The sequence below is a fragment of the Aquila chrysaetos genome, chromosome 7 (assembly GCF_900496995.4).
Source record: "Aquila chrysaetos chrysaetos chromosome 7, bAquChr1.4, whole genome shotgun sequence".
NCBI classification, from domain to species: Eukaryota; Metazoa; Chordata; class Aves; order Accipitriformes; family Accipitridae; genus Aquila; species Aquila chrysaetos.
Window position 1 is genome coordinate 30,676,056 of NC_044010.1, and position 13,838 is coordinate 30,689,893.

The 13,838-nt window shown below is 41.9% G+C and overlaps 1 protein-coding gene across 1 annotated transcript in view; it reads right to left on the reverse strand.

Annotated features, from left to right (window-relative positions):
* PAXBP1 (PAX3 and PAX7 binding protein 1) overlaps positions 1-12,690 on the reverse strand; it is a 29,417-nt gene extending 16,727 nt beyond the window's left edge. Inside the window, 8 exon segments of the mRNA XM_030020017.2 lie at positions 4,020-4,209; positions 5,163-5,383; positions 6,231-6,334; positions 6,882-7,103; positions 8,450-8,626; positions 10,300-10,428; positions 12,160-12,304; positions 12,306-12,690. Coding sequence (XP_029875877.1) covers positions 4,020-4,209; positions 5,163-5,383; positions 6,231-6,334; positions 6,882-7,103; positions 8,450-8,626; positions 10,300-10,428; positions 12,160-12,304; positions 12,306-12,626 — 1,509 coding nt within the window. The 5' untranslated portion in view covers positions 12,627-12,690.
* Positions 12,691-13,838: the final 1,148 nt, after the last annotated feature.

Below are 13,838 nucleotides of genomic sequence, written 5' to 3' on the forward strand. Positions count from 1 at the left end.
TGGAACAAGTTAAAATTAGATTATTATAAATATTCAAATGCAAACCAGAAGTTTTCTCAATCTCTTAATTTGGAAAGGCAAGTCCTTTTGGTATGAACACTTAAGCTATGTCCTCCTTACCTCTGAGACTTATGCTTAGTCGACAGTCTTCCAGCCTTTTAGCTCAAATATTTCACTGCTGCCTACCATCCAGGATTAAGTTTTTTTCAAAACAAAAGATAAAATCAGAAATTGTTTCCTGATGTAATTTAGAACGTGACTCAGCAGCTATTAAAGAACCTCCTCCAGTAAAATATAGGATTATGAGATTATAGCTACAGGGCCATTTCAGCTATCTGAAAATGACACACATCAGAGGAAATATTAAGAGGAAAGAAGTATTAGCTCTTTGTGGTATAAACTGGGCTACAGGGATTAAAATGAAAGCAACTCTGCACCAACTCAAGATACGTACAACTTTCTTTTGGAGAAAGCAGAATAGAGAGAAATAGGAGGAGGGAATATCCCAGCGTTGGAAGTGCGTATCTGGAATTTAAGACAACTTTGAGAAGAGAAATAATAATTTTAAAAATACTAGTTTTCCTGCAGTTTACCATAGAAAATATAGCTTCTTCTCTTAAGTGTGTAAAGGGAATTCTAAAATGAAAAGTTAAATGAAAATTTTTCAAAGCATCCCTAGAGGTTCTTTCTGTAATTGACTCAGGATTAAAAAAACCCAGCTATGTATTCAGATACATGAATCCACTCAAAATATTTCCCATTTAAATCCAAGAGACTTAGAAGCCGTTATTCTTCTATAATCAATAGCATGGTTGATGAGCAACTGACAATTTCACTAACTACTAGAAAGTTACAGCCCTCATTCATTGTGTTTTGTTTAGTCAATACCTTAAACTCAGTGTTTTGGGGGTTTTTTTCTTCACTTTCACTGTAAACAGTGTAAGGGGAAAAGTGGAAAGCTTTCTGAACATTTACATGACAAGGATCATTTTAACCTACAGTCCCTCTCTCTGACACACTGTGTTTTGGTAATTTGCTTTTGCAGGTAAAATAACAGTTCATCTAACTGTGCTGTCAGAGATATGCTTGGAACAATTTAATCTTTCTGTATCCCTTGCATATTCCTACATTTAAAATGTAAAGACACCGTTACCATTTTCTAGCCTTCTCAGAAAGCATAATTTTAACAGTAATTACTTGTAAAGGAAGTCATGCAAGCATCTTCCGCTCCACTGGTTTTATCATTTATGGGGAAAAAAAAAAAAATCCTAGAGGATTTGACATTTCTATTGCTTGTTTCTAAAATTTGCATAATAGCTGCCTCATTATACTCTCCACTGCACCTTATCAATGAGCAAAGTGTTTCTAACATTCAGAATCTCTTCAAAACAGAATACAAACAAAATGGTTTTGCTTGGTTGGGGGTCACAAAGGGTTGAGCATGGTGAATGGGTGCAGAAATAAGATGGTAGGGGGAAAAAAGTTAACTTATGATGATGTTTTTTGTTCTCCAAAACTAAATCAATAGACACATGAGAAAACTCTACGGGAATGGACTCTTTTGCAGTGGACAAGTATATTGTGAACCCATTAGTGCTTCTTCAGCAAACCACTTTCTCATTCAGATCAGTACCAATGTGAATTTGGCTAATAACCATGACTAGTCCTAATAAAATTAAGAATCAAAGCATCATATTTGGAAGGATAGGGAGGGACCTAGCTTTATACATATTTAGGATATGTGTTCATATATGTATGTGTATATATATACACACATACATACACACACAATATTGCTATTACACATATAGATACACATTTTATATGCTTAAGTATATTATAATCATAACAACTACGTACATTATATATTATGAACACACACACACTTCAAACATAAAGTAGTCGGGGCCACAGGTTCTACAAAAAAGCTGAAGGTAATTTATCTTGACACTCAAAAGGTAAGAAGAATTTACTGTCCTGCTGCATTTCATTATTTCATTTAAATAAAAACTGATACTGATTTTATTACTTTATTTTGTCCCCTCCCCCCACCTCCTTTTTAGAAAACCTTGTGGAGTCCTGTGGGCTACTGTTTTTGAATTTGATAGTACTTTTGTCATGCTGAAAGCACTGAATTCCAAAACAGATTATCTGGCCAAAGAACTGAGGAATATATAGGACATAATAAATTAAATGCTCCTCTTAAACTGACCACATCGCTTCCTAATGTTGCAAGTCATTGTACATACAGGTACTGCAGCAGCCTCCAACTGAAAACAGCGAAACTCTGTGAATGTCCCTAAGAAGCATGAGATGATAAAAAACACATCTTAAAAGTTCAATGGGCTGGCATGGCAGATGGGGTATGGGGAGGGTGGGAAGGGGGAGGAAGGTATCCAGGTGTAGAACTCTCAAAAGACCAACTACCAGGAAAGCAAAGGTATATTGTAAGAATGCAACTTTAACAAGCCTGTCTGTTAAATTATCAGCAGCTAATTTGCTGTATAATGGCTGGAATTGATTATTTACTAGTATAGTTAGATAGGTCAATAACCTTCCTATAAACTGAACTGGAATGGTTACTCACTTAACAGTAAGTTTTCCTGGTTTATAGAAAATCTGGGAGACTAAAAGGCTTGGTTTGTACTCAGAATTATGCATTCTAAAACAATTTGTTTAAAGAAAATATTTGAACAAGACAGCATGGACTATCAAAGAGAACCTCCAGATATGGCTTACAGTAATCACAAAATAAATTTAACAGGAGGTCTTCAGAAAGCAAATGCTGAAAAGAGAAACAGGTATTTAACTTGTCTTCTAACATACAAATTTATTTCAGAGAAAGAATATAAAAAGTTATCCTTAAGTAGGAGTTTAGGCATCTGGGCAACCAGCACCGACAGCTGCAAAGGAAAGTACCTTTACTACACCTCAACAGCTAATGCCAATACAGACTCAGGAATACTGTTTCTTCAGTGAACAGTATCTATTGTAACTGATCAATTAGCCGGGTGAATTAACTGGTCCACATTTCCTGAGTTTGTTCATGACAAAGATATTATTCAACTTACTGGGTTGAAGATGGGACTCTCCCAATACCACTAGTGCTGGACAATGTCTAACCGATTAGCAGCCAGAATGCTTTTGTATTCCTCTCCCACACCTAACAAGCTAGGTAAGCAGTAGCTTCAACTACTCAAGTAATTCTGATAGCTAACTTAAGAAGATACTCTACTATTGTATTCAAGTCAGAAGACAATGAAGAAATAGCCTATATCCTGCTAACTGAATTTTACAGCTCCTCTGTTTATTTTAAATATATATATATAAAAATATATATATATTCCAGAGCTCCTGTTATATTTACAACAAAGTAAGTAATTAAAGCATAATGAATAACATAGGAAAGAAAGGCTAAGTTTTCAAGTTAGACATATACAAAAGTATCACACTACATGAAAAAAGTATATTTGTAACTTTGGTTGTCTTCAGACAGCTACACTAGTTTTAAAACTTTTCTCCTTCAGACACTAGAGCAATACCAAGTATGTGAAACTGCCTGGCAGGAGGAAGTTCAATAACACACAAAATACAAGTCTTTGTTACGGTGTTCATAAAGCATTCCAGAAACCAGCAATGTTGTAATTCAGCCCTTATTTTTGTTAACCTGATAGCCAACACAAGTAAAAAGCAGCATCTGAGAAAAGTTGAAATGCCGGAATATCTACCAAAATCCTAAAGACATATAATCTAGAAGTGTTTTTAGGCAATCTAAAGTCAGTGATCTCTTACACTGTGAAAGAGAGGTTTCTGATAACCAACTTAGTATGATGAAAAGTTATCTTTTCAACCCTCGAATAACCAAACCTTTAGAAGAATATGTTCTCAGGGGACTTTTTTCGAAAACAGAGGGAGATGTGGAGCTGTGGTGTTTGGCATGTACTAAAAGTCCTTTTTTTTTTTTTTTTTTTTTTTTTTTTTTTTTTTTTTTAAAAAGATGAATGTTTTTGCATCCTTACCTTTTCACTGAAACACTCAAGCAAGTCTTGGACATACCCTCGCATTTCTTGCAAAAACTTATACTGTTCACCAATACCCCCAGAAGACCCTTCTAATCTTTCAATTGCCTTGGTAGAATCCTCTCGGCTTTGCTGATGTTTCTCATATTGCTGCCGATTAGCTTTGTGCAATTCTTTCATAGAGTCCAACCTGAAGGGCAACGGATAAATAGCAAATTTACATCCAAAAGTCTGTATATTTCAGACCATTGAGATATTAAACAGACAGTGCAAGTACCAAGTCTATATATGGGAAATACTGCAAAGACATATTCTCTAACTTTCATTTGTCACTTTCTTCCCCTCTCTACATAAACAGCAAGGCTAAAGGTTTAAATTAATTGCTAGACTATGCTGAGTGCACTGCACTGCCCACTCCCACAATTTTTACAGGAGTTGATAGCACTTAGAATAGTGCAAGGCTGGCCCTGAAGGAAAACTGGAAGGAAAGGTTTTGGCGGGGGGATGGTGATGGTGAGAACTATAGCTTATACAAAGCAGTCTTACTCCTCTACTAACCTGATTCACTGTCAAAGGCTGTAACACTACAAGGAGCATACAAACCAATTTTGAGGACATGTAAAGTGCAAGTTATTCATTACAAATGATTTCTCACTGCAATTGGGTTGTTCATTCAGTAAGACCTTTTGTGTACCTGACAAGCAGATTATAGTGTTTAAACCAAAAAACCCCTGTATACACTAAAATTTAAATTCTTTATCTACTGAAGGGGAACAATCTGATTCACAGTTTAAAAGAATGCAACTTGACAAGCTAAACACCTCGCTGGCCTTTCAATTCTTGACTATAAGACTGTGCAGTGTCCAGAAGATGCAACTCAGACCTGTCTTCAACAAGATCAATGGCCTCATATTTAAAGCTTCACTTCCAGAGAAGCAATCCAAGGAGATTTTCGAACAAAGTGTCAAGTCATCTTCACTTTGAGTTTTTTTGTTTGCCTTTTTATTTTTTTTTTAAATGGATGTGCCAGTCAGTACTTTTCCAGCGATGAAACTCTGTGTTTGCTCACCGAGACTAAAAGACGCCTGAGGAACAGAAAGCTAGGGGACAGGTCTTTAAGTCTAAAAAGATGGTCTGTCCTACCTGTCTTTAAGCTGTTTCTTTACCAAATCAATAGTAACAGGAGTCATCTCATTACTGGGAGTTTTGAAAGGAACTGTATTATCTGTTTTTTGAGACTTGGTTTCCGATGATCCATATGCAGCGTAAGTGTATGGAATGCCATATGATGAACCATAAGACAGTGTCTGGTAAGTGTTCTGGTAGTACAGATTATTCACTTCAGCAGGCTGACTTGGTTGAACCTAATGGAAGAGGAAATGCAATTGTACTATATTAGACTTTCAAGAAAGGAAAAATTTCTTTTCTTTCACATCTCAAATGTTATAAAGTGAAAAATGTAAGCAGGTACATTTACAAAATGTACTTATCAAGTGGGTTTAAGTGTAGAACTTCCAACACCTAAGGTGGAAGAAACAAATTCCCTCAGAAGCACCTTCTTAAATGGACAAACTCTTAGTATCATTATAATTCTAAATATTTATACTTATAGCCAGTTATTACGTGACAATTTTAACCAGCCTGTAACTCCTACAATAACCAAGTGTTTGGGACTATATTAAATTTTGCTAAGACTATTTAACAGAATGACATAGGTTCTTAGAGTCAGTGTGTTTGGTTGTGATTTTGCTGAAATGTTTTTAAAAAAACAACTACTCTCTTCAGCCCAGCAGCAACTTCATTATGAATGCACAGGTAACATATCGTACAACCTGCTACAAATTCCAACTCTACACTGCAACAGAAGATACAGAAACAACAAAGAAACACACACTGCACATAGACTATACAAACCTAATGATAAAGAAGAACAGAGGTCTCTTCAAAGTGTCATTATCCTAGCTCTGTTTAAAGTTGCAAATAAATGCTGTTTAACAGCACCATAATCAGTATTTACCCAGAACAGAGACTAATGAAACTGATACCACTGTATACTTAAAATCTGACCTCTCATTTCTCTTTAAAGAATATCAGAAGTTGCACACTAAATTTCTCAGATGAAACAGCCTTCTGTAAACTACTCAAGTTTGTAATGGATTTAGCCAATATATGCAGAAACAAACCAAAAAGAGTTCACAACTAAATACGTGCCTGAGGTATGTTGATTCCTTTCCGTATCTGTTCTTGCTCCCATCTACTGAGTTCTTCATCTTGCTCCCCTGCCACCAGTGCTTCATCATCACTTCCCTCAATACCTTAATACAAGTAAAACAGATAGGTAACAGAAAGGAGAAGATAATGTATTCAAAGTAAGGGCCATGAGTTCAAAAACCTGAGACACCATGGTTCAGTGGGAACATCTCAGTGCATCCTCCTTTCCTCTTCATAAGGAATTAAGGACACTAGCCTGTGAATTATTATCACAGAGGTTCCACTTAAAAAACCTTCCAAGAGGTTATTTTACCTGCTTATCAGCAAGAAGAATGCTAAATCAAAGAACTGATGTTTTTCCTTTTCACAACTCTATACTTCCTAAAAAACAAAGTACAAGAACAACACTAATTGAACCTTAGTGTAAGTCTCTACCAGATTCAGTAGAGTTGTGTGCTTCTAAGCACAGGAACATAGTTTGTGGTCAAAATTTTACACAGATTCCATTATGCAGTACGTTTCCTTCGAAACGGAATACAACTCCAGATCCACGCCTGTTTGAAAAACATGTTATTTAAAAATGTTGAATGGGAGCACTTGCAGTGAAAACAGTGCGAACGTTTATCAGCTGTCCTTCTAAAAAGGTTTTACCTATTTCCTCAGCAATCTTTTGCCTTTGGGATTTTTCCTTCACTGTAAAAACTATTCTCCTCTTCTCGTCATCATCTTCATCATCACTGGCATCATTTTCATCTTCTCGAACAAGGCGGCCTTTACCTGGTTCACTGTCAACGGGGGTAAAGTCTCCAAGTTCACGAGCCATTTGACGCTTTTTCCTAGCGGCATGAATAAAAGCAGCATCTGGAATTTCTCCTAGAGATAGACGTTTGCACCGTTAAACAACCACTGCAACAAAACAGGTATTACGACTTCTTATTACTCATCTCTGCCACCCTACCAAATCATCTTTCTGAACAGAAAAAAAAAGGTGAGAGGAAAAAAATCCAGAAACAGAAACATTTGCAAGCAACTTATAAGCTGCACATGCAAACTTTCTGACCAGGAACCCTCAAAGCTGGGATCTTTCCCAAAAAGTCTGGCTCTGCTTCCAGCAGCTCACGTACTGTAAGAGAAGGAGCCTGATGTTCCTATGGGAAATATTGCTAAAGAAACAGCAGCCCTTTACAGGAGCTGACTATTGCAAAAGGAGGAAGAAAGCGAGGTTCTTGACTGTATCACTTCCTGTCCTGATATTGCTCGCAACTCTTCTTATTTTGGGGGAACAAAAAACATTGGCCATTTCAAAAGATGACGACAGCTTAGAGGTTAAGAGGTCACCAAACTGGACAAAGCTAATATGAGAAGACTGTACAATCCAGGGGAAACACGAAAAGCAGACCTAATTAAAAAATCTAAAATCCCTAACACAAAACTAACGCAACTTACAAAACTCATATAAAGAATGGTCCCCCAAAATAAATTTTTTGAAACATGAACAATTTTTACCACTACTTTGATTAGGCATGCACAAAAGGTTAAATTTCAGATTCTCTTTATACTTGACATGAGATACTCTATTCAAGCCAGCAATATCTTTACAGATGCAATAACATACATATTGCAATACTTTGCAAATATCCCTAAAAGGAAAAATGATTTGGGAGTCAACTAGGAAATTCTTTTTCCCTTGAAATATGGCCAAGTCTGTGGACCCAGGACATCCGTCTTCTATTTGGGGAGCAGGCAATCAAGTGTTAGCTAACAATTAGTAAATTAGTTTCAAAAATACTTTCTCAGACTGATTTCTTCAGCCTCAGGGCCTGACTAGAACCTCATTAGACAAAATGAGATAGGAAAACATTTGAGACACCTTGCACACCTGTAACTGAGACATTCAAACCAAAGACAGAATTTTAAGTGAAAGCAGTTAAAGTTCATGTTAAGTCACCTATTCCAAATCTAGATTTTCTTACAGTTTGTCATCACTTTGAGAGACAAATTCCTGCTTTCGACTAATATCAAGATGGAAGCATTCTGTAGTAAAACATTTTTTCTCATAAGGCTTGTAAAATTGAACAGCTTTGGAAAATAGCAGTTTCCTGAATTCTCAGATGCTGGATACATTGCTGGAAAATATTTCCTAATCTCTCAAATGCATTACTCTGCTGTAAATGCTGGCTAAACCATTTGTTAACATATCAGACATTACAATAACGAACCTGGGCGGAGAACATTCAGTGATGACAGAGCACTTGAAAAAGCCCCACCAGCTTTTGGTTTTTCTTCTTCCTTCTCACTTTCAACTTCCATTTCTTCTTCACCATGCTCACTGTTTGCAGTCCCATCTTCTTGACCTATATCCTTAATCTGTACTGTCTTTTCTAGTGGTGGTTCGACTGGTAAGACAACAAAGCCCATGTTTTACTCTTTTTATAAAGATCACTTGGAAGTATTTTTTTAAGGTCTAAAAACCAAAAGTAAAAATCAAATGAAAATGTTAAATGATAATTTTATTGTTTGACATCTAGTAAAATACACCTTCTTAATTGTGATTAAGTCACTGACATCCTCTCAAAATAAAATTTGACAAAGCAGACAGCCCAACAACCACTAAAAATTCTACACATTGCCAAGTATTAAAAAAGTAAGGGAACTCAGTAATTAAGATCATGTGCGCAACCTTCACATAGCCTCTTACGTATGTAATTAGAAAGCATTGCCTGTGTTACACCAAATCTTTCCACAAGAACAGACTTATTTCAAAAGAACCCCTTCACTTTCCTCTTCGGCCGGGTGCAACATTACCCTACATTAGGTGGGTAACATACAGATACAGGCAGCGGGTACAAGTATTATGTAAGAAAATGCATGTTAAATCCAGTTACCCGATCCAAGCTGCACATATCTCAGTTTTTAGACTTTAACATTTGTTTAAAGAATCCAGACTTCTGACTCAGTAGCAGCCATGAGGTCTTTGCACTATAACCAAACCAACTACAGAGACTGAAAAACAGACAAACAGAAAATGAGCACACACTAGCCATATGCAAAATGCAATTTTTTAAGGATCTTTGTGACAGAAGCAAGAATTAAGATCCAGTTTTCCACAGATTCCCTGAACATTAGCCACAAAAATGGTAACTTCTGGCTTTGCTCATGTCCCATACCACTGCATAGGCAACTTAAAAGATTCTAATAAGAAAGAATTTGTGGATTTTTTAAATGCAGACAAAGCCTTTTTAAAATCTTTAAGATTTTTAAAAGACTAATTTAATTAACTTAAAAAAGGGCAATCTTCTGCATGGGACCATGTTCAACACTCATATGCTCCAGCTATACCATTGCAATCTTTAGATCATAAGCCTCTTGGCTTGTATTCATAGCATTGTAGCTTATTACTCTACATAAAAACTTAAGTGGAAAAGGAATCATTATGCTTTACCAGTGAGCTTCCCAAAAACCAAGAGCAGAACCACAATGAAATTGAAATCCCAGGCTCTATTCTAAGCTCTGGAGGACCATACATTGCTAAAAGATCCTTCTGCTCCAACACTTTCATCCTGTCATCTTAATCATCAAGGCTACTCTAAGATCCAAGTCCTGAAACAGGCAGCTGTTGAATAATTTACTTAATAACAAAGAACACCACTCTGCTCACCCCACAACCTTCCTTTTCGAAAAGATGTGTTACAAGGACACATCTTGTCATATAGGCACCAGACACCCTTCTAAACTAATTTAATTCCTTCCTAATTCAATAGGAAGAAACTCATCTGACATAAAGAGGGCTGAAATACAGAACTACTGAGGTCTACTGACAACTGTATACATAGCTGAGAAGTTTCATCCTTCTACATTCATTTCCACATGAGAGAGAATCAAAGAACTCTCTACCAGCTTCAGAACAGCATTTGTAAGGTTCAAATGAACACATTTAATGTGTGCTTTAGTTCAGTTCTAAATGCTAAATCCTCTAAAAAGACTAGCAATTCATCTTGAAAACAAGTAATTTGTATTTACAATACTTAATCTTTTCCATTACAAAAGTTACTGTTAGTTTTGCAGTTACCGTCTGTTGGAGAATTGACCTCTGTTCTAACTTTTGATTTTTCAAGATCTTCTTTGTATTCTTTCTTCAGTTGTTTTACAATCTTTTTGCTGTAACTTGATTTCTTCACTTTAAAAACTTCTTCAGTTTCTTTAAAAGAAAAGTTGGAAAACATTACATTAGACCTGCCAAGAAGTATACTTACCTATTAAACCTCTTAATTTTGTACCTAGAACTTAATAAATGCCACTAACAATGTAATTTAATGTGACTTTACATTTGCACTATTGCAACAAAACCAGTCCCATATCCTTTCATGTGGAGTCATGTCTACCTCCTCTTTTTGCGGTCATTTTCAAGTGTATTCATCCCGTTCACAGCACAGTCACAGAAAAGCAAGGCAGAAGTTACACAGAAGTGTACGCACATGGCCTGCTTTTATCTGACTGTAGTAATCTTTTTCTAAAAAAACAATCAAACAAAAAAGCCCAGCTGATCCTTCACTGTGACCATGAATTTGGAAGAAAACAACACGAAGACCCAACATTTTGGGTCAACAGTCTTTTCACAGCCACGTATATACACAACTCATGAGTAAGGGAACGGCTGGTTTCGGTTGTACTACTAGTTCAAATGCCTGCAGCACTACAACCTACCAAAAGGAATGCAATAAGTTAAAGAACTACATTGCACAGAAAAAATGGAAGCTTGATGTAGGAAATCTACAAGTGTTTGGTCAGGTTTTTTTAAGTCTATACTGTAATTCCAGTATTTCTGTCAAGACTTCAAATCACTAGTCTTAGAATCCAAGTTCCAGTGATTACAAGAGAATTCCTCCTAAGAAAATTCAAAATGCATACTAAGTCTCCTGCTGACAAAAGGTATCATAAAAATAAGCTCCTCATTTTATTCACCCTGAACTTGTGGGATGCAACAAACTCTGGAGTTTGAGGGGTGTTTTTTGATAGTTTTTTGAAAATTTTTAATACGTAATAACTATTATCCATAATCAGATTATCTGAGTGTTAATGGACCGATTCATGAGTGCAATACCTGCTGGAATCCAGCAGAATTATTAGCTGAAGCACTGCACAGACACAATTATGCTATTTCTCCAAAAGCTGAAAAGCGTCCAGAAACCCCTCAACTACTTTTTCCACTATTTGCGAAGGTTAATCTAATAAACCTTGTGGATGGCTAGATGAACTAACTCTGCAACAGAACACCAGTGGCTTCACACGGGAGTTTGCTAGGACAGCAGGCAGTCCGACGTGACCCATGAACACCAGCCACATCAGATGAAAACAAACTCAACACAAAGCCACGGGAAAGATGCCCCTCAACCTGCTGGGCCTAGTACCTGCTACTGCACAAACCCAGGTCAGGCTAAAGCCCGCACCCTGACCAGCAAGCCACCCACCTGCAACGAGCGCAACGCGGGTGCAACAGTCAGGCACCAGCAATACAGAAGCAGAGGCAATCTACCTCGCCAAACCGGAATTAAACCCGCGGGACATCACCCCGGTGCTGGGAGCGCGCTGGCCCCGCAGGAGCCGGGTCGGGCCCGGGAAGGGAGCGGGGCCGAAGCGGCTGCCGATGGGACGCTCCCCGCCCGTGCACCCCGGCCCCCCGCACCGCGCCCCCAGGGCTCTCCCCGTCTTGTACGACCCCTCGTCAGCCCCATGCCACACGGGGCAACCCGACTGCCTTAACGAATACATAGAACAAGGGTCCCGACTCTCCTGGGGGACGAGGGGTGCGCAGACGACGGGCGGAGGCCCGCTGCGGGCTGACCCGCTCCGGCTCCCTTCCACCCCCGCAGGCAGCGAGCCGAAGGCCGCGCGGCCCCGCTGCCCGCCGGCGGGCAGCCCCCCGCCTCACCCTCCTCCTCATCCTGGAAGCTGAGCAGGCTGGCCCGCGGCACTTCTTTGTTCTCCCGCGGCCGCTTCTTCTCTTTGGGGCGCCCGGCGCCCGGCAGCCCGTTGCCCTGCTGCTGCTGCTGCTGCGGCGGCGGCGGCGGGGGGGGGCAGGAGAGCGGGCGCCGGCAGAGCCCCCAGGCCTGCCCTGTCGCCTCCCACCAAGCCCAGCCCCAAGCCGAGAGCCGCGCCGTAGCCCGCGGCGCAGGCGAAGGCCGCGGGGCTGCCGGGCAGGGCGAGGGGCACGCAGCCGGCGGGCAGCGGCAGGAGCCCGGGGCCCGCCGCCAGCGCCATGGAGGCCTCGCCGGGCCCTTCCCCCCCCGCCCCGGCCGCCGGCGCCGGCTCCTGAGGCGGCTCCTCGTCGCGCTCCTCGTCCTCCTCCTCCGAGTCGTTCCGCTTCCGCACGTTCACCCTCCGCGCCTTGCGGAACATCCCGCCGGGCACCGACCCCCCGCGCCGCGCCGCTCCGGCACCGCCCGCTCCCGCCACCCCGCGCCGCGGCCCAGGCCCGGCTCCCCGAGCATGATAGCCGCCGCGCCGGCGGTCACAGCGCCCCCTGCCGCCCACCGCCCCCTGCCGCCCGCCTGCCAACGGCGAGCGGCCCGCCCGACCATAGAGAGGCGGAGGGGACGGAGGATAGAGCGTGCGCAGCGGGGAGCGTAGAGAGCGGAGGCTAGAGCGGCCCGCCTCGCCGCCCGCCACTCCCCCCCCTTCCTTTCCCAGCGGCCGCCGCTGCCGCCATCTTGTGTCGAGAAAGCAGCGCGAGCCAGTGCCGCGCGTCACGTGGCGGCGCAGCGCGCGAGCGGGGAGCGGGGAGCGGGGCGGGTGAGGGGCCGCGGCGGCCCCTGTGGAAGCGCGCCATTGCGGGGGGGAGGGGGCTGGTGTCCCCCCGGGGAAAGGGGGGGGCGCCCGGCCTCGGCCCCCCCCCCATCCCCGCCCGGTGGGCTTGTTCTCCACAGCCAGCTTGGGGACGGCGGCAGCGGGCGTCCGGAGAGGGTGCAAACACGTGCCCGGCGCCCGTCATCCCCTCGGCGGCCAGCGTGCTCGTCTGGCTGCCCGCCTCTGCGCGGCCTCTGCCGGAAAGCCCCTGCGCTCCCTGAGGAAATTTGGGCCTCTGGCTTGGAGGGCGCAGATAATGCGGTGGCCCTGTTCGCTAGTGCTCCATGGTAGCGTCTTTCATGTGCAGGGCCCTTTGGGGTTCGGTTTCATCTAGGCTGGGGGCATCCCCAGGAGTCAGTTGGGCCGGCCTCGGTGGCTGCTGCGCTGACTAGAAGAAAAACCACTAGTCTGGTGGCAGATGCCAAAAGATCGCTGGCCTTTTTAAAGACAGTCTCTCCAAGCATGAGTGTTGGGCACTGGAGGCACCTCTTTTCAGCCTTCCCGCCATACCAGGAAGGCCAGACTCCCCTGCAGCCTGTCTTTGCCAGCCACCTTGGGAGTCTGCCCAGGAGGAGATGCAGGGGCCTGGCTGGCCTCCTGCAGCTTCTTGCTGCAGCTGCACAGCAAGTTCTCCCATAGAAGGCACTGCGTTACTTTTCGTGCTGTTCTCAATCTGTACTGACTTCCCAAAGTCGCACCAGAATTACTAATAGGAAGGAAAACTGTAAATTTACAGCTCCTATCTCCATTTTTTTCTGATAGAAA